General features: G+C 38.4%; 1 protein-coding gene across 4 annotated transcripts in view; it reads right to left on the bottom strand.

Moving 5' to 3' along the window:
• The window catches only part of POMT1 (protein O-mannosyltransferase 1), a 37,715-nt gene that overhangs the window by 5,527 nt on the left and 11,386 nt on the right, over positions 1-20,802 (bottom strand). For all 4 annotated transcript variants that reach the window (XM_072632762.1, XM_072632765.1, XM_072632766.1 and 1 more), the window contains 11 exons: positions 19,612-19,677; positions 19,428-19,521; positions 18,990-19,145; positions 16,377-16,507; positions 15,077-15,172; positions 14,006-14,098; positions 6,496-6,592; positions 4,555-4,647; positions 3,296-3,416; positions 2,665-2,762; positions 1,547-1,660 (listed from right to left, as the gene is read on the bottom strand). In XM_072632762.1, the coding sequence (XP_072488863.1) occupies positions 1,547-1,660; positions 2,665-2,762; positions 3,296-3,416; positions 4,555-4,647; positions 6,496-6,592; positions 14,006-14,098; positions 15,077-15,172; positions 16,377-16,507; positions 18,990-19,145; positions 19,428-19,521; positions 19,612-19,677 (1,159 nt within the window). The remainder of the gene's footprint in view (positions 1-1,546; positions 1,661-2,664; positions 2,763-3,295; positions 3,417-4,554; positions 4,648-6,495; positions 6,593-14,005; positions 14,099-15,076; positions 15,173-16,376; positions 16,508-18,989; positions 19,146-19,427; positions 19,522-19,611; positions 19,678-20,802) is intronic.

The following is a 20,802-nucleotide window of genomic DNA, read 5'->3' as shown; positions in this document are numbered from 1 at the left end:
CACTATTTGACAAAAACTGCTGCAAAATCAGGACAGCAGTCTGGCAGAAATTAGATTTAGACCAACACCTCACACCATACACCAACATAAGCTCTAAATGGTTACCTTTCCTAGATTTAAAAGGTCACTTCATAAATAAGTCAGAGAAGCAAGGAAGAAATTATCTTTAGAATCTATGGATAGGGGAAGAGTTAATGATTAAACAAGTGATAAAGAGGAATCTACATGATAAAATGGACCATCTTGATTACATTAAATTTAAAAGGTTGTGTATAAACAGATTTAATTCGTAAAAATTAGAAGGGAAACAGGTAACTGGGAAAAATCTTAGCAGCAAGTTTGTCTGAGATCCCACATCCAAGCTACAGAAAGAATGGATTCAAATTTTATGACTGAGAATCCTTCTTCAAATGATAAATGACCAAAAGATATGAACAAGAAATTTTCAAAGGCAGAAAACCCAAGCTATCAACAACCACCTGAAAAAATACTCTGAATCACTAGTAATTATAGAAATGAAAATTAAAGTAACTTTGAGGCTCCACTTCCCACTCTTAACTGGCAATGGTAGCAAAAATGGAAAATGACAAAGGCTGGGAAGGGTTCTGGGAAAACAGACCCATTTATGCCCTGACCTGATGCAGGCATCCTGGAAAACAATCTAGAACTTTGCTGCACCATCTGACCCAGGTGTACCATGATGAAGGCCTATGCCCAGAAGAAATCAAAGAGGAGAAGGACCAATATTTATAAAAATACTTATTTCTATATTCAGCTCTTTTTGTGGTAGCCCAAAAAAATAGAAACTAAGGGAGTAGATAAACAAACAGTGGTCTACAAATGTAAAGGAATATTATCATATCATAAGAAATAATGAAAATGGACAATGTCAGAGGAATCTGGGAAGCTCTCTATGTCATGATGCGGTGAATTAAGAACTGGGAGAACAGTTTATACAATGATAACACTACAGAGAAAAGCAACCTTGAAAAATTCTGGTGTTCTAAGCAACGCAATGATAAAGAATGAAGAATCCCAAAGAATGGGGATGGCGCACAACCGTTCACCTTCCACAAGAAATGCAGAAAGACACAGACATTTTCAGACATGTGGGACTCTGTTTTATCAGACCACACAGCCATGTACTGAGAGCTTTATATTAGGGGAGTTTGTGGGCTGTTTTTTTCAGAAATGTACTCAGTGGTAATGGAGGAAGTAAGAAGCTCCCCTCAGAGGTAGCAGGAGGGACAGATTTTTTTAAAAAGAGAAAAAAAGAAATAAAATGTGGCATAAGAATAAAAGGTATCAATACAAATATTTAAATGGGAAAAAAGCCTCGCTCCTTAATATCTGGTGGAAGTGCTCATTCAGAGACACCCAAATGTGTACATTGAAAAGAACCATAGACTTCTGCTTTAAAGAAATAGAAGGCCTGAACATAATACTCAGTCACCACGGAGTTCTTAAAGAAAGTATAAACCACATCATTATTCCACGTGGTTTGCCAGCTCTCTGCACCCGACGTCCCTTCCACTGTCCCACTCACGCTGGTCCTGGGATGTAGCCAATAGGCGATATTTGTCTCCAGTGACAGCCATTCCAGAGGCGAGGAGCTGTACTTGTGTTCAGTTTCTTCACTCTTCAATGTCAGCATCTTCCACTAAAATAAAGTATGTTTGCTAGTAGTTCCTTGATTCAAAATTATAATGTAATTAATACCATAATGATCAAGAAATTGTTCAAGGATTTCCTGGATCATTTTACACTGATCAGATCTTTCAAAGGTGTACTGGATACATTTTTGCTCTTCACATGAGCTTGAAGTTCATTCTAGATCAGAGATATTCAAACTTGTGGCCCTCAAAACTTCCAAGTGGGGCCAGAAACAAATTAAAATGTAAATTAGAAATGTTTAACAAAATAAATAAAAATACAACAGAGCTGATGTCAATATACACTTTTCTAAGTCAATATTTGCCAGCCAGGATCCATTTCTAGATTATACAATAGTAACAGGCAATATTAGGAGCATCAACAGTTATAGTTATGTCATGAACAAGCTCTGTAACTGAGTAAGTCACTTATCATCTGTGAACCTGAGTTTCTTCTCCTCATCTGTAAACAGCACTTCTTAAACTGTGCGTCATGACCCCATATGGGGTTGTGATCCACAGTTGAAGAATCACTGATGGGTCAGGAGTGGAAAAAGTTAAAGAAGCCCTGACCTATAAAATGAGGAGACTGGTTAGATTAATGATGTCTAAGACATCTTTTTTACCTTTAACAGTCTATAAATTTGGAATTTTAACTAACTAAAAGTTTCCATTTCATCAGCTAAGGAAGGAGCTCAAATTTATCCTTTGGCAAAGAAAACTAATTATGGCACAGTTATATTAAGTCTCTCATTAAATATATCACAAATCCTACCTGCGGAAACTCAAACCACGTATGTAGCAGAATTAAGCTGATGGATCAACAAAGGTTCTGCTTTCTACTTATAATTAAAAGTAAAGAGGGAACACATGGAACTTCTGGGTCTTCGGTTCAGAGCTCACAAGACAGCAAATTATTTAAATAAAGCACAGAAGGCAGCAAGGTTTAGTTAGAAAAAAGTGCTGGAATTAGCATGCAGACTGTTTTCCAAGCATACCCTAGCCCACTCACCTGCAATTCTGTGAATCTGGCCATAAAACTGAGGTTTTTGCTGATGTCAAAATGAGTAGGGGAATGTAACTCCAGCTCTCTCTCCTTTTGCTCCTGGCCTAAAGAGGAACAAAACAGGCTAAGGTCAGTTATCCATGAAAAGCAGCTATTGAACTCCCTCAGAAAAAAAAAAAAGTCCTACCTCCCTTGACTTCCAAATGACTAGTGAGCCAGCCTTGGCCAAAGCTATATCATTCAAGGTAAACTTCTCTTCAGCAAATTAGCAGCTGGGAGAACCATGAATTTATAGTTCCTCATGCTTAAAACTCATGTGGCACTGAAAAAAATCAGTTGCCTTCCCAATGATAATTAAAAAGACCTTGTGTTATGTATAGCTTTGGTTATCTTTTGCTGGACACAAATATCCTGAAATTTAAGTAGAGATAATGGGGAAAAGATTTACATGGTGAGAGCAAAGAAAAGGAAGCAGAACTCTCAACAGAATGTAAGAATTCTGCTTTCAATTTTTTTTTGACAAAGTCCAAAGATGAAAATATAGAGTATTCCCAAATCAAATTAACTAGACTAAGGTTTTCCTTACAAAGATATATCAGCCAGACAATACAGAATTCCTAACTCATTCAGGACTTACTTTTTCCATATCGGTGTTCCTCCACATTCCATACCATGCTCAGGTGATAGCCCTTGGAAAGTTTTTCACCAATGATCTCCAGCTGCCGATAACCCCAGTCAGGTAGTGATGCTCCACTCAGCTGGGGCAGGAAGTGGGGAGAGATGGAAGAGGGGAGGGAAATCAAAATAAAAGGCACTGGAAAAGAAAAGTTTCTCAAATCTGCCACAATTGGGCTTAAAGCATTAGGGTTACCAATGATTCATTCCCTCCCAAAAGAGTAAATCTTATTTTTTTGCTATGATGTCCTCATTTTAGAATTATTTGGACTAATGCCAATACTTCAGATAAACCGTAGCATTGAAAATGTTTAGTCTGCCAGTAAATTGGCAGAGGACAAAATGGAAATAGTAGATGATGGAGGAGCTGTGGAAAAACAGACACCTCGATACACTGTTGATGAAACTGAAATGGTCCTGACATTCTGGAAAATAATATGGAATTATGCTAAAAAGTTAACTAAAATGTCAACATCTTTTGACTCAACCCCATACTAAGCATATATTCTAAGGAGATCAAAGCTAGAAAGAAAGGTCCCATGTATAACAAACTATTCATAGAAGATTCACCTTCTTTTTTATGGTAGCAAAGAACTGAAAACACAGTATGATAGGGAAATGCCTAAACAAATTGTTTTTTGAATGCCATGGAATATTATCAAACTGTAAGAAATGATGCATGTGAAGAATTCAGAGAAGCACAGAAAGACTTAAATGAACTGATACAGAGTCAAAGAGGCAGAACCAGGAAAGTATATACACAACATAATAGAGAAAAAAACAGAAACTGAACTCTGTGTAAATATGACCATGCTTAACTCTGAAGAAGAAATGAGAAAATGTACTTTTTCCTTTCATTACAGAGATACTGAGGACTATGGATGCATAATGCTAAACTTAGCTGATGTGCTGATTAGATATTATGAAATGCTTTTTTCCTTCTTTTAAAATCTCTGTTACATAGGATGGCTGTATAGGGAAGGGGAAGGGATATATTCAGAAATAAAGGGCAATACAAAACCAAAACAGATGGGTAGAAAAAAATTTTTAAAAAGAAACAGAGCCATCTTCAATATCACAGGAGTAAAAAAGAAATCTTGGCAAAGTCTTCCCTTCCTTGTATCTACCTTCTGCTTTTTTTTTTTTGGCCTTTTTAAAGCCTGTTCAGACTGGAAAGTAAAGCAAGAAGAAACTGAGTAGCTACAGCTTAGGAACCCTTACCTTCAGGACTGCTGAAGTATTCACGTGTACAAACCGAACCTCTGACAATATGGTCTTCCATATATCTGAATCTGACTCACGGTTTACAATATCCTAGAAAAAAATCACATCTTGCTGCATGACTTTTGTCTCTCCAAGCCTGTATGAGAGAGGTGACATGGCAGAGACAGCTGACTTCAAAGTCAGGGCCTTCTGCCCTGTGCTGGCTGTGTGACTGATCAAATCCCTGACCCTCAGTGTCCCTGACAACTCTCTCAGACTCTAAGTTTCAAAGTAGGCACTGTTCTGCATGATTAGAGGAAGTTTCCTCATCAGGAGTTTCATGTATCAACTAAATCATAGGTTCAGTGGGAAAAAAAAAGGCTGGAGACCAATAATCATCAGACCCTACAACCAACCCGATGAAAGACAACAGGCAGTTCCTTTTGCTACCACTAGCATCTCTCCTAACACAAATGACGATGCAAATCACTTAGAAATGGTGATTCTCCACAGCTGTACACAGAGGCCTGTGACCCACTTTACAAATACAGACAAGCACAGGAGAGGTCCATTTTAAAGGGTTTTTCCTATTTTACATTTCTGTAGCATCTTTTCACAAAGGAAGCTCAAGGTGCTGAGTCATTTTAAGACTCATTTCTTAAACATATTTAAGTGCAGAAGAGGGAGTGGCAAAAATCCAGGTCAGCTGCTGTCAGTGCCAAAACTAACAGTAGCACCTGCCTGGCACAAAGCTTCCTAAAGTGGCATTTGACATCAGTTACTTAAGAGGAGCAGCTGGCAAGAGAGAAAATATTCCATCCCTTTATCTTTTAGTAACCTCTTTTATCTCTTTTCTCCAAATGCCTCCAAAGAAAAAACAAAATAAACATACTTCACAAATGGACATAAGAGTTTTTAGGTAAATGAATACAACTTCTAATTAGAATCAGAAATCAACATTCTTCATAATAACTCATATTTTGGTATAACATCTTAAGGTTGATAAAACGGTTTCCTCAGAACAATCCAATGATGTAGTTAAAGCAAGTATTATTATCCCCATTTTACAGAGAAAGAAACTGAGGCTCTAAGAAGTCCAGTGACTGCCCAAGGCTCATAACACTCAGGCAGGATTGGAGACCAAGCCTTCCAGTTCTATATCCAGTGCACTTTCTACGATACCAAGCCGTCTCTCCGCTGGGGGTTCAAGTATACTATTCAACTTAATTCAAAAAGCATTTACTGAGAGTTCACGTCTGCCAGGCACTGGGTTAGGTCCCTTCCCCTGAAAAACTTACTATTTACTAGGGGTGGGGATGGGGTGAGGAACTAGGGGGAGTACTGTGGTGGGGACAAAGTGTACACAGATAAATATACACAAAACAAACACAATTTGTAATGTGGAGGGGCAGGGAAGTTCTGGGAAGGCTGCCTGCAGAAAGTGGCACGAGGGGAGCTCTGAAGGAAGCTAGGAGTTCTAGAAGACGAAAGAAGGAAGGAAGAGCATTCCAGGGACAGCTTGGTCAAAGGCCCAGACACAGGAATGTTGTTTCCCAAGGATGTAAAAGGCTAATTTGGTGACACAATATAGTGCATGAGAGGGAGTAATGGGGAATCCGTCTGGAATATAGAGTGCAGCCAGACTGTGAAGGGCCAAACATGACAGTGTATTTTATCCTAGAATACGGAAGCACTGGTTTTTGGAGGTACTATTACCTTTAATAACAATCTCATTAACTTATCAACAAAAAACTCTTATTCAACAGAATGTCACTCAATATCTGATGCAGTAAAAAGAGCTCCGGGCTGAGAATCAGAGTACTCTCACTAGTGCAATTCAAAACCAGGTGGTGCCCCTGACTCGCACAGTGATGTGGGGCAAGCCATTTGACCTCTCTGGGTTCGAGGTTCTTCATTTGCAAAATTAGAAGGTTGGATTAGGTACTCTACTCAACTCACCACTCTCCATAGGTTCTGTGCTGGCATGGAAATATTATAGTCGATATAACAGGAAATTTCTTGAGAGTGTGGACTCAGAGGTGCAGCAACATCGTGCCTGAATCAATGAAGAAAATACCTTATGGAGAAATTCCTGGGTATTGCTTTAGATGGTTTTTTGTCCCTTTTAAGGTAACTCTGGGGAACATTTGAGAGGTAAAAAAAAAGTCTGATTTTCAACAACAAAGAATTAGCCTAAGGAAAAGCTGCATAAGCTGTTCAAAAGTTTTATCGATGACTTCAGATACCCATAGATGGCATGCTTATCTAATTTTCAGTGACATAAAGGGATAGTTAATATGCTACATGACAAAGTAAGGATCCCCAAAATGACAGCAACAGGTTAGAATACTGGTTCAAAATGAAAATTAATAGTCATGAATGTAAAGTCTTAAATATGAATTCAAAAAATTAGCTTCATGGAAGGGGAGACATGGGTAGAGAAGAGTTCATTAAAAATTATCTGGGAGTTTTATGAACTACAAGTTAATCGCACTTGAGTCTCCAATATGACATGACAGCTGAAAAAGCAAATGCAATCTTAGTCTGCATTGACAGAAGGACAGAGTCCAGGAACAGGGAGGTGACAGTACCAATGGTGTCCATCCTGTGTCAGAACATGTTTAGGTCTCTAGCAATCACACTTTAGGAAAAGATGTGGATAAGATGGATCAGTCATGTGACAAGAATGAAGGGTAACTGATGGACACCTGTTTTGGGATGCCAAGAAAACTTGAGGAGGACTCCATGTGCCTTGAGCGATCCCATGTTGTGAATTTATGGAAGGAGATGAGTAAGAGCCCACAGGATGGGCAGGGACAAATGGGTGACAAACTTCATTACCTGAAGAATTACTCCTATTGATGATACTTTTAAAAGCAAGGACAAAACCAAAACCACCTCAATCTCACTATGAAATAGTATTAGACTAAGCTAAATACAAGTCACTTGGTTTGCTGGCTGATGAGGAATCAGTGCTATCACTGAGCCATGACACTCAATATGGGCACCTTTCGCACTGGCATAGACTATAATACACTTCTATTTTCTCCCTATGATTCTTATTCATTTTGTTGTACAATGCTGCTCTGGGGGAGCTACTTAAAAGCTTTCCCTACTCATTGGAGTCTTAAAGCATTGTATTGGTACCACTACAACATGTAGGTTGTCCACCTTTCACTATATGGCTGGCCAAACTCCTATTTCAGACATAAATATCTTCAGTAAGGTCTTTTATTCCATTTTTGTATGCAATCATTGTTGCCACAATGCTGTGTTACTTACCCTTGTTATGAGTAATCCCACTGCCCTCTGGGCCAACTGCACTTTTGAATCTTCCAAGATTGCTGTGTCTCACATAGCACCAGAAGAATAAGAAAAGCTTTGGTATCTGGGGGCAGGTTAGGATCACTGAAAACTGTTGTGCAATTTCCCAAAGGCAATCTAATCCACCCTCCTCTGCTTAGTCAAGTCTAAGCTCAGCTCAAAGACTCAGACGGTGTTTAGAACGGACCTCAGAGTCCCTCTATTCCAACCCACCCCTAAACAGATCTCCTGGACAGCATGCCCCACGGGTGCTTATCCAACACTGGCACTCCTGTCCTGCCACCATTACCGACTCTCTGGATCAGTTCAGAAAGAGAAGTTGGAGCCTATTAAGCATTTTAAACTAGAAATCCTATTGGCATCTCAAAATCAACATGTCCAAAACAGAATTCATCATATTTTTCCCCTCAAACCTACACCATTTTGAACTTTCTTATTTCTGCTGAGGGGATTACTTTCCTTCTAGTCACCCAGGTTCTCAATCCCACAGTCATCCTCAACTTCTTATACTTCCTAAAGGCAGTTGATGGTGCAGTGGATACAAGGATGGCCCAGAGTCAGTAAGTCCTGAGTTCAAATTTGGCCTCAGACATTTACTAGCTGTGTGACTGAACAAATTACTTAACCTCTGATTACTTCAGTTTCCTCAATTGTAAAAGGAGTGTAATAATAGCACCTACCTCCCAGTGTTATTTTGAGGATCAAATGAGATAACATTTGGTACTGCATAAATGCTTCTCCCCTTCCTGTTTCCCCTCTTCACCCCATATATCCAATCAGTTTCCAAGCCTTGTCATTTCTACTTCTCAACATTTCTTGCTTCCTTGTTCTTATCTCTACTCACAAGACCACCATCCTAGTTCAGACCATCATCATTTCTCATTTAGATCAGAGCAGAAGCATCCTAACTGACCTCCCTGCCTCCACTCGTTCCCTTCTCTAATCCATCCTCCATATAATGACCAAAGTAATTTTCCTAAAGCATGAGTCTCACCATCTCACTCCCCCACATAACAAACTCTAGTGGCTCTTTATTGCCTCTAGGGTCAAATACACACTACTTTATTTAGTATTTAAAGCCCTATGTAACCTGGCTCAAATTCCTCTTTCAAGTCTTGTCACACATTACTCCCCTTCATACACTTGTTTAGCCAAAATGTCCTTTTCACTATTTGTCACCCACAACACTGTCATCTTTCTCCACACGTTACACAAGCTGGCCCCTACACTTTCCCTCCTTGCCTCCACTTTGTTGTGAGGGCTGATAGAGAAGGTAGCGTGGGAGGGGTAGGAGGAGCGAAGAGATATGGAATAGCTACTTTGGCGAGTGGGATGGAGAATCAATTAGAGAGGGGCTAAAAGAACTCGCTGCAGTGAGAGCCCAACTGAAGTTAGTTAATAAATGTGTACTGGTTCCAGCCAGCACAATCACATGACTTCCTCTATCTCCATTTAATAGCACTTAAGTAAGAGTACAAATATATGGTGAAAGTAATCCAGGGGTGGTGTTTGATAAGGTATAAGTGCAGTAAGACAAAGGGGATGATTACAAGATTGAAATTAGGAAGGGAAGAAAGTGAAGCCAGAGCAAGGCTGATGGCCTGGCCAAGTTCTAAAAGATAAAGGGACTAGATGTCATGGTAAGCATAAAGAAGAGATTTATAAAGAGTGAGACATAGCAAGAGTTGGAATGATAGGAAGCTATGGTCAGATAATGGAATATCAGAAGAGAAACATGGGATGTTTTTCCCCATGATATAAGGTTGGGAGCTAATGATATAAAATCAAAAGGCTTTAATAAAGCTTTTAGAAAGAATACAACAAAAGACTGCCAAATGCTTTGTTAAAATGTAGCTAAATTATATCACTAATATAAATTATATTTATCAATAACTTTCTCATGACTGACCAATCTAGTGATTATCAAAAAAAAAAAGGAAACAAGGTCAACTCTGGTAAGACCTGCTCTAGATGAGCCAAGATATCTCCATGTTTTTAAACCTACTGATACATTTCGTTTTGACACAATATTTCACAATGTATAGCCAAACAAACTCTACTGCAAATTACACTCCTTGAAAATTAGTTTGATTATGAACAGAAAGGATGTGTCCTTTCACTTTGATGGTAGGGTAAGAATACTGCATCTGACCAATTTTGTCACCTCTCAATGTTGACTTTAATCACACTGTATACGTATTTGGGGCTCTGCTTTCATCATACTCCATCACATGTATGAGTCTGTGTTCTCTGAATTTTTCACATTCATCATTCCTTAATATTTCATTATATGCACATAATGACTTATTCAGTCATTTTCCAATAACCGGGCAAATGTTTTCTTCCTCATTTTTTATAATCAAAAGTACTGCTGCTGTGATCACTTCTGTACATGCGAACTCTTTGGGGGTACAGTCCAAGTAGTGGCATCTGCTTCAAAGCGTTTGATAACTGTCCCTCTGAAATTCTAAACTATTTTCAAGAATGGCTGAAAATTCTGTTGGCAGTAAATTAGTGTGGCTGTCTTCCCCCGAGCTGTATGTTGGCACTCACCGCCTCCTTTTCTAGGTGCTTGGTAACCATTCTTTTAATAACGCACTGCTAAATGTATTAAGTGCATTTTTGTAATTAAAATGAAAGTACACCGTGTAATTATAAACACCAAGCTAGTCCCCAGAGAAGGGTTAAGGAAATGTACCTCTCTCCCTTCTTTGCAGAATTAGGGGATTATGTGTAGACTATTCCATATACTGTCAAACTGGTTTGATGTGCTAGTTGTTCTTACTCAAATACTTTTTCTCTTCTTTCTTCTTTAATCTCTTTTCCAGGAATGGTTCAATGTATAAGACACAGGAAGCAAACATTGGAAATGAAGATTATATAAAAACAAAAGATATCAACAAAATAAACAATAATTGTCACCAGCATTTACATAGTGCTTTAAGTTTTGCAAATCACTTTATGTCTCACTTGATTCTCACAAGAACCTCAGAAAGTAGGTGCTATTATTTTCCCCATTTGATAGTTAAGGAAACTGAGGTAGACAGAAATTAAGTGACTTCCCCAGGGTCACACAGCTAGTGTCAAAGGCTGGATTTGAACTCCAAGTCCAGCACTCCATCTACTATACCACCTAGCAGCCCCTGATGAAAACAAAAAATTTATTCTAGACTTTTGCCAGGAATAGAAATCAAGCCCCAAGGTTGCAGAATCAATTATCTTCTGTTGTAAAAATCAAGACATCTGTTTTTCTCCAGTCCTGCTCCTTCAGGGAGCACTGATAAGAGCTCAGCAATGCCACCCCCCAGTTTTTTCAGTATCCTGAGTTTTTAGCTCCCCTGGGTCAAATGACTCGAATTCATAATAGGTAGCCAGGCACTCTCATTTGTTCTCCTTATCTATCTTGCTTATTAAGACCTTATTACCAATATTTGTGTATGACCTGTTCAGTACAAAGATCATTGTCCTCAACAGAGAAACCAGAAAAATAAGGGCTGAACAGTTCTGTTTTATCTTCACCAACCATTATCCCTGAACCATCTGTCTCAGGCTCCCATTCTATCCTTCCTTTCATCTTTTCCTCAATGAAACTTTTAAAACCCTTTTGTGTTCTCCTTAGCTTTCATCACTAGCCTCAGCTCTTCCAGGATCAAACATAAAATCCTCCACTATAGACTTTTAAAGCTGTTCAGAACCTGGCCCCTGCTTTCAGTACAGCAACAATGGCCTCCTGGCTGTTCCTCAAACAAGGCACTACATCTCTGACTCTGGCAGTTTTCACTGGCTGTCCCCATGCTGGGAACTTTCTGCCTCCTTGTAGGCTGCCTTGGGTGGCCTTCCTTCAGGTTTCATGTAAACTACTTCTTTAGAGAAGCCTCTTCCCATCCTCCTTAATTTTAGTCCTTTCCCCCTGAGACTGTCTCCAATTGATCACACACACCCACATCCCGTATGTATGTATGTATGTATTTGTAAATAGGGGTGTGTGTGTATGTTCATCACACATATACATTTGTATGTGTATCACACACATAGACACCCCTATTTACAAACTATATGTGTGTGTAACTATTTACAAACAATATACAGACATGTGTACACAGTTGTTCATATGCTGTCTCACCAATGAGCTCATAAAGGAGGGAATATTTTTGGCTTTTTTCCTCCCCTGTCTTTCTTTGTATTCCTAGCACTTGTACAGTACCTGGCATACAGAAGGTAGTTAATAAATGTTTGTTGACTGCTGACTGACTGAAAAATAAGAACTGCTAGTAAGGGGAAAACTATACTACCATGGCAGTTATAGAGCCTGGCTGTCCTTCAATAAACAAGGATTCAAGAACCCCTAAGAAAGCAGCAGTATTAAATGGTTTCATAATAAATGCTCCTTGACTTGCCTGGATTCAGAGCTCTAACACTCCTAACCTTCTTCTTACGGGACTGTAAAACTTTGTATTCCCCCTCCATCGCCTGCTCTAGCTCCCATCTTCTGTACACATTATAAAAAGTTTAGGGGATTCTTTTTCTGAAGCCTTTAAACTCTGCTCTCCCCAAACTTAGGATACATGTCAGACTAGGTCTGGATTTCTTCTCCTTTGCCATAAAACCAAAGGAGCAGCAGCTAGATAGCCCTCAAAATTCTCATCATTTCCACTTGTGCAATTAGTTCCTCTTTGTTCACAAATCAGATCCAGAACCGATGTTTAAGCAATCGGCAAACATTTCTTAAGCATTATTATTACTGTTAAGCTCCAGGAATACAGATACAAAGAACCAAATAATCAGAACTCACACCTCTAATGGAAGTGACAATTAAGTGCATATATAAGTATAAACAATAAATAAAAATAAATACAGGTTAGTTAAAACAAGGTATTCTAGGGAGGAAGAACACCAGTAGTTGGAGGAGAATCAGGAAAGACTTTCAAGTAGATGGTGGCACTTTAGCTGTGGCTTCTATGAGGTGGTGAGAAGGCAGTGCTTTCCAGGCATGCCAGATGACATAGGACGGGATGTCACGTGTGAGGAGCCAAGAGAAAGCCCATTTGGCTGGACTAAGCGTGCAGGACAGATAATGAGGCTGGACAAGTGAGCTGGGGCCATGTTGTGAAGGCCATCACCACAGCATCACTCCTACACAGGATCATAAGAAACTCCCTTTGTCACTTAGGCTTTGCAGAGCAAACAGTTTTGACAGACAAAGGCAGCAAGGTGGCACAGTGGACACAGTACCAAGTTTGAAGTCAGGAAGACCTGAGGTGAAATCCAGTTTCAGACATTTCCTAGCTGCATGACCCTAGACAAGTCACTTAACCCATTTGCCTCAGTTTCCTCATTTGTAAAAATGGAGAGAATAATATCTACCTCCCAAGGTTGTTGTGAGGATCAAATGAGATAACAGCGCTTGGCACACACTAAGTACTATATAAATGTTGGTGATTATTATTATTTGCATTCAGAACATATCCTTAAATAAACTTATTTCTGTAATTATATCTATCTTGCAATGGCTTAACATATTCATGAGAGACATCGTGTTGGATGAAAGCATTTAAGGCTGTGTTTCACTTTCCTGATAATTTTTTAGGCTATTAAGAATAAATGCTAAAAACTTTTCCTGTTATTCCTAGTCTACCTTACCTATAACATGTAACAGTAAAACAAAATAAAATTTCTTGAAAGATTTAGTTGCCCTCCCTGACATGAACCTCAAAAGGACTATACCTTCAGATAACTTTAGCTTTTAAAAAAAAATGTTCACAGCTCTATCACCCTTTCTGCATCCATGGAATAGTTCAAGACTGTCAAGTTGCCCATTTCACTACATGCTACATAAAGCAGAACTTTGCTTTGTCTTAAAAAGCATCTTCTTCAAAGTTCAAGGGACATCCTGTAGTTTTAACACTCCTGGAGCTGTTGAACACCTAACATAAACATGTTCTAATTTTATATACCTTCATCATATACATTTCCAGACTGAAGATCCCTAATGTGATTATGCAAATGAAAAGTACCTACATCAATTAGGAAAATTAAGCATCCAGAAGCTCTAATTTCTTCCCTCTAACTGAATTATGTCTGAACAAAAAGTGAACCTGGAGAGAAATAACAAAGGAAGAGAACAGCAAATGGTAGGAACACTTACGTATTGAGGAAACGGGTCGTAATTCCATGGACCAGCTGCACAACATCCCCATGTCGTACAGGCCGAGGAGGATTGGTTACCATCAACTGATGCCTAGTTAACAGGAAAAAGAATTTGCATAAACACACGGAAGGAATAGCTCAGGCTATGTCACATGATAGCTAGCAAAACAGCTGAGCCAACTAAGGAAGAGAGAACTTAAATCACATTAAAGACAAACTTAATTTTGTACCTTCCAAGACAACAGCATCTTTTACACAGATAATACATGAGCAAAACAAGTAAAATTTAACATTATTATTGTTTCCCTACATCTCCAACTTCTATTCTAGTTTGTAAAGAAATAATTAGGTTCATAATGAAGCTAGTTATTTAAAAAGAGCTTGAGGGTACTTAAAAACAGTTTTTCAAATATTAAAAAAATTCCCATAGAAATATTACATTAATTTATCCTATATATGAAGAAAGTTAGTGAAATAGTTAAATTTCAGTTCCTATTCCTCTCAATACAAATTAGTTTTTAATTTATATTTGTGTAAACAAAAGGAGAGTAAAAAGTTAGTTCTAAAAGAAATTAAAATAGGTATTTCAAAGTTACAAAATTCTGAAAGTGACTCAAGCTATATCCCTCATATCAAATTCCATTTTGCTTCACATTTTCAAGTGGAAAGTGGAGTAAAAGGACCTGAGTTCAAATGTTTGCTCTGCCTTTTATGACTTGTGCTTTAACCTCTCTGGCCTCAGTTTCCTCATCTGTAAAATGAGGGAACTGAACTAGATTACCTTTAATATTTCTTTTAGCTCTAAATCTATGATTCTATGATCTTTTCGTTTACTACAATTATCTATGGTTTTACAGGTTCTACATCTCCTACTAACAACCCAACAGAACAGAATTTTCCGTTGCCAAAATACATACTATTATCATCAAGAAACTAATTTTCTAGTAATCAGAGAGAAATATTAAAAAAATCGAAAAAGTTCAGTTATGTCTATTGTAAAGAGATGCTAATTACTAGATATCCAAGAGCTTGGTGATGCCTCTAGAAGAGTTTCCTTTTACGTACTCACTTTCCAGGATCTTTTACAATCCACCAGTTATTGACGTCTTTGAAGGGATAACAAGTCACCTGTTGCTGGTGGGAGCTGCCTCGGCCATTCTCATACCTAGAGAGGGAATATTGAATACAAGAATAATAGGATTTAATCAAACTGGAAGCCAAGCTGCCAACAAACTTCATTTGTACTGAAAGGCATCAAGGCACTCAAGTTTAATTTTATTTCATATATTTTCTCCATGTATAGGATAAATTAATAATATAAACAAGACTGTAGTATTTGAGAATAAACTTCTTTCAAGAATCCCAGACCCTGATTTTCTGGACTTCAATATCACGCATCTGCTACTATTTCATCCTGGAACTTCCCATAGGCCTCCTCATCCTGGAACATCCTATTGCCCTCTTGGCCTGCTCATGCTGGAATATCCCTCTAAAAGAGCCATTCCCCTGCTCATGCTGGAATAGCCCTCTAAAAGAGCCATTCTCCTTCCTCCCATCAGTGTGTTCCTCTGGGAACCTCCACTTTGTGGTGGGGCCCAGGCCAGATCACCTTTATTCCCTTCCTGGCCTTGTTCCAGATTTTTTGGTCTCCAAAATCATCTCCCTCCAACCTCCTGTTACTCTTTAGTCTCCTTTTACATATTATCTTTTCCCATTAGAAAGGAAGCTTCTTGAGGGTAGGGATGGTCTTTTTTTGCTTTTATATTTATTTGCATTTGGATCCTCAGGGATCAGCACAGTGCCTTGCACATAACAAGCATTTAAGAAATGCTTATTTCCTTCCTTCCTTCCTTTAGTTCTCTATAAGTATCACTTTATATATACAAGGTTGATTTAGATAAAATCTTTCTGAGTGGAAGGAGACTATAGAGCTCAACCAGTTCCAGTGGTCTTATTTTACAGATAAAAGATACAATGCCCAGAGAGTATAGAATGTGCAGATTACAATTCATTCTCATCTATTCATTGAGAGTAAATCTGGCAGAATTTCTACCAGGTATGAATTTGGTGGACTACTTTAAACCACAACACCTACTTTTCACTGCTTCAAACTAGCCATGCAATTAGTCCAAAACAGCAAATTTTAGTATATATGTAGAGATGATCTGACTTCTTTACTTGTTAAATTTAATCTCTACTAAGTATCAGCATAACAAAGGTATTCATTAAATCCTTCTGAAAATTTGTAGCAGAACCGGAATTTTCAAAGTGCTTAGTTTGTCAGTCACCAAGCTCTGTAAGGCAATTCTGCTCAAACACATTTCTAAGATGTGTATCTATCTTAGATGTAAAATGTTCTTGTTTGTTACCTGATAGGATAGGTGTTCTTATGTGAATGAAGCCAGCAGGGCATGGGTTTACCTAGGACATTTCTCAGGGTGATCTGGGAGCCATAAGCCACTTCTAGTGGTTGGCCTTGTGTGATTCGAGCTAATCCACCCTAAAAAAATAAAATAAAATACAAATACAAATTTCAATCAAAGATAGCAACCAGTGTGTAGAAGAAGCTTATAAAGTCATTCATTTGCAACAAGCAAAGCTATTCTGAGTGGCTGAAGCATGTTTTCTTGGATTTATTTACCTACAGTAAATTATTTATTCCAAGGGGCAGTTAGGGGGCACATTGGATAGAGTGCTGGCCCTGAAGTCAGTAGGACCTAAGTTCAAATTCTGCTTTTTAAAGCCTCCTTCTCCTTGTTGGCTTTTTGAACCTCTTTTTCCAATTAAGTTAGCCTCTTTCTAAAGGTGTTATTTTCCTCGGCATTTTTTTCGTTCTCCTTTAGTAAGCTGCTAACTCGCTTTTCAAGCTCTTCTATTACCTGAGCCCAGTTTAAGTTGACTTTGGAGGCCCTGGAGGCAGGGGCCTTGACTTCCTTGTTCTTCCTCACCAGAAAGGATAGGAGGAGATAACCTGTTCACCAAGAAAGTAACCTTCTATGGTCTTATTTTTTTCCCCTTTTTTGGGCATTTTCCCAGCCAGTTACTTGACTTCTGAATCCTTTGTCAAGAGGATGGTCTTATTGTCTCTCCTTTCCCCAGAGCCGAGTTCAAGGCTGAGATTCAACTCAGCTGCTCGATTTCCCCTGGGGCTTTGGGTGGGGGTGGGGCCATCACTCAGGACTGAGGTTTTGATCAGCTGTTCCCTACTGCCAGAGGCTTTAAATGAACTGCTTGGACTATGGACCCTGGTTGCTTCCTGGCCAGCATTCTGTTGCCTGGGGCTATTGCTAGAGAAACCCCATTCCTCTAACACAGCTCTTTAAAGCTTTCTTTGTTGCTTGTGGGTTGAGGTATCTGGGACCCTCCATGCTGGGAACTCTGCCCCAGAGCTCTGTTCAGGTCCTATTCCTCCCAGTGCCACATGGCCAGGGCTGGGCTCCACTCTGTTTAGCGTCCCATGAGATAGACCTTTCCTGTTGGCCTTCCAAGTTATCTTTCACTGGAAACCTCTTTCGCTCTGTTGTTCTGTGGCTTCTGCTGCTCTAGAATTTGTTGAGAGTCATTTTTTATAGGTATTTTGTGGGCTGTGGGGGAAGCGCCAGAGTATATGCCTTTCTACTCTGTCATCTTGGCTCTGCCCCCCTCTAAGCCCTGATTGTTAAAAAACCTGGACATGATAGCTCAAAAAATCATAAATGAAACTACCCAGATCTATTAGAATCAGAGGGCAATGTGAAAATAGAAATAACCTTCTCCTAAGAAAAACCCCAAAAGAAAAATTCCAGGAATGTCACAGCCAAAACCTAGAGTTTCCATGTTAAAGAAAAAGACACTGCCAACAACCAGAAAGAAGCAGCTCAAGTACCAAGAAACCACAGCCATGATCACAAAAGACTTGGCAGCTTCTATTAAAAATAGGAGACCTTTGTAATACAATATTCCAAAAGGCTTACAGTCAAAATTAATTTATTCTACAAAAATGAGTATAATCCTAGGAGTTGAGGGGGGGATCTTTAATTCAATAGGGGACTTTCAAACATTTCTGATACAAAGACCACAGCTGAGTAGTTACTCTGAAATACAAACATAAGGGTCCAGAGAAACCTAGAAAATGGTTAGGAACTGCAGCATTTTCAAAGGATATTAAGATGGGTGGGGGAGTGAATGGAGGGAGGGAAGGAATTTGGAACTGAATATAATTTGAAAAAACAAAAACAAAGTGTATTAAGGGAGTTGTGGTTTGTCCTTCATTCTCAAAGAGGACCATGACATCAGGAAGATGATGCTATGACTTGCAAGTGAACTGGATTTAAATGAGGCAGGGCTGTGCAAAGTCACCAGTCTCACTTTCTCCTCTGGAGCCATCTGGGTCCAGTGGTGAGATATAGATCAGGCCCAGAAAAATACAGATCCTGGAGGAAGATGGCTTGTTATGAGATTTTAAGAGGGGGATGAGAAAGGAAGGTAAAAGGAAGAATATAGAACTGTAGAAAGAATAGAAACATGAAGGAAGGGATGAAGGGGAGTGGGAATCAAATTAACTTTATTCTTAGTTGAAACACATAAAAGAGGGTTGAACACTGCCCCCTGCCCTCCACTCCCTCAAACAGTTTGGTATAGAAATAATATCAAACAGAACAGAAAGCAAGTGGGAATAGGGAGAAGGAGAGTTAAGAAGGAGGACAATACCAGTGATGGAAAAGTCACAAGCAAAACAGATTTCCTGATCATGATCAAAGGGATAAAAAGGGTTTAAAAAAAAAAAGAAAAACAAATGGAATGGATTTTTAATATTATATTTATTTTTCCATCAAATTCTCATTCAATAAAATAAAATTTATGCAAAGCACTTTGCAGATCTTATGGTGTTATGTAAATGTTAGTTTGTTTGATGATGTTTAACTGTTTAATGAAGGTTCCACAGGACAAGATTCTAGGCTGCTGTTTAAATTACAACACCATTCCTTATTTCTACTTCTTACCTCCAAGCTGGCTTGGAAAGCACTGGACATAATTTGATCATGGGGTCCAGAGCGGCGTAGCAGCGTCAGATGGATGTAGAAAAAAGATACGTACATAACTACTGGGATGACCAACAAGGCCACTCCTCTGGCTAGCAAATGACAGAATACACGAGCCTGTCAGAAGATTTAAAAACACATGATTACTTCTTTTTGTCAAAGCTAAACTCCATCTCTGAATTTCCTCTATATCTACTAATTGTATCTGAACTTGGGAAATATAAACTGCATAAACTTTAATGATCTATTTTTTACCTTATTAAATAAACTGGTAAGGTGCACTTTAAGCAGCCGACAAACCACATTCACATCAGAGCACTGATACATTTTTGTGATACTTTATGTGAAATTATGTTTTCTAGCCAATAAATCTGATAACCAATGGATTTTAGTACCTACATTTGATAAAGCTTGGTCTCCAATCAAGTGCCAGGCATGAACTGAAGCAATGGTAAGTAGCAGTATATAAGTGAAAAGGCCCATATATTTTATCCTGAAAATATACCATAAAGAAATAAAACTGGGATATAGTAAGTAAAGTAGGGGGAGGTAAATCACGTCTGCATAAAAGAACTGAACTTACCCAACTGCACAAGAACAAGAAACTCCAGTCAGGATTAACCAAATCCACCAGCTCACAGAGAAGGAGCTAGGATAAGAGAAAAGAAACATAAAAACAGTTCTCATATTGTAGTAGTCAAAGTTACATAAAGATCAAAGACGTCACAGAGGGTGATTTCTCTGGATTATCTGGGTACAAATTAATAGCAGGTACAAGAAACACTTCATAACAAGTTTCTATACCCAAACCATCTTGGAAATATTTTTCCCTGAGCAGAATTTTCCCCAGTTGAGTACATGTTATAAAGGAAGCAGAATAAATTCTTAAAACAAAGAGCTATTTAAAAAGTCAAATGTTTGAGCTAGGCTAAAAATACCAAAACAAAACACTAGAGTAAAAACATGATACAGGGTGTCCCAAAAATCTTTGTTGTTCAGTCATGTCTGACTCTTTGTGACCCTGTATGGGGTTTTTTTGGTCAAGATAAATGGCAAAGATTTGCTACTTCCTTCTCCAGTGAATTAAAGGAAAACAGGTAAAATGACTTGTCCAGGGTTACACAGTGAGTGTTTGAAGTCTAATTTAAACTCAGGTCTTCTTGAATCCAGGCCCAGCACTCTATCCACTGCATCACCCAGCTGTCTCTCCCAAAAGTTTTAGTGTATTTAAAGCTTTAATAAATTCAGAAGATAAATAGTACAACCTCACCATAAAAAACCTACCCAAGATTTGAAATGCAAATTATTTAATTTTAAAATATTGATGTTTCTTATTAAAATTCAATATAACTACCACTGTGTGATAAACATTGCACTAGTAAATTTTAGACTGTAAAAACTTTTAACTACTGCTTAGTGAATAAAAGGCTTGTAATCATGTCTTAAGATTACTGAAGAACAAAGTTTTGATGAAAACATGGACAGTTTTGATATTACCATACAAGAAAAAGTGTCACGGAGAGAGATCAGGTGACTGATGAGGTAAAACAAGAGAAGCTTCTCTACTGATACACCTTCTGAGAAAATGTCATCCAGAAACTGTCAGACATGCAATGCATAATGACACGGTGCTCTATCTTGTTAAAATTTTTTTTAAAAACCTAATTATTTGAAATGCATAAAACTAAGTAAGTATAAAAATTTAAATAAACTTTCAAATTATGTTTTTTGTAAATGTGAAACACACTTCTGCATACATTAATGCTTAAAGTTA

Source organism: Notamacropus eugenii, chromosome 1 (assembly GCF_028372415.1).
Source record: "Notamacropus eugenii isolate mMacEug1 chromosome 1, mMacEug1.pri_v2, whole genome shotgun sequence".
In the NCBI taxonomy this organism is placed as follows: Eukaryota; Metazoa; Chordata; class Mammalia; order Diprotodontia; family Macropodidae; genus Notamacropus; species Notamacropus eugenii.
This window is presented reverse-complemented; position numbering and strand designations above follow the sequence as displayed.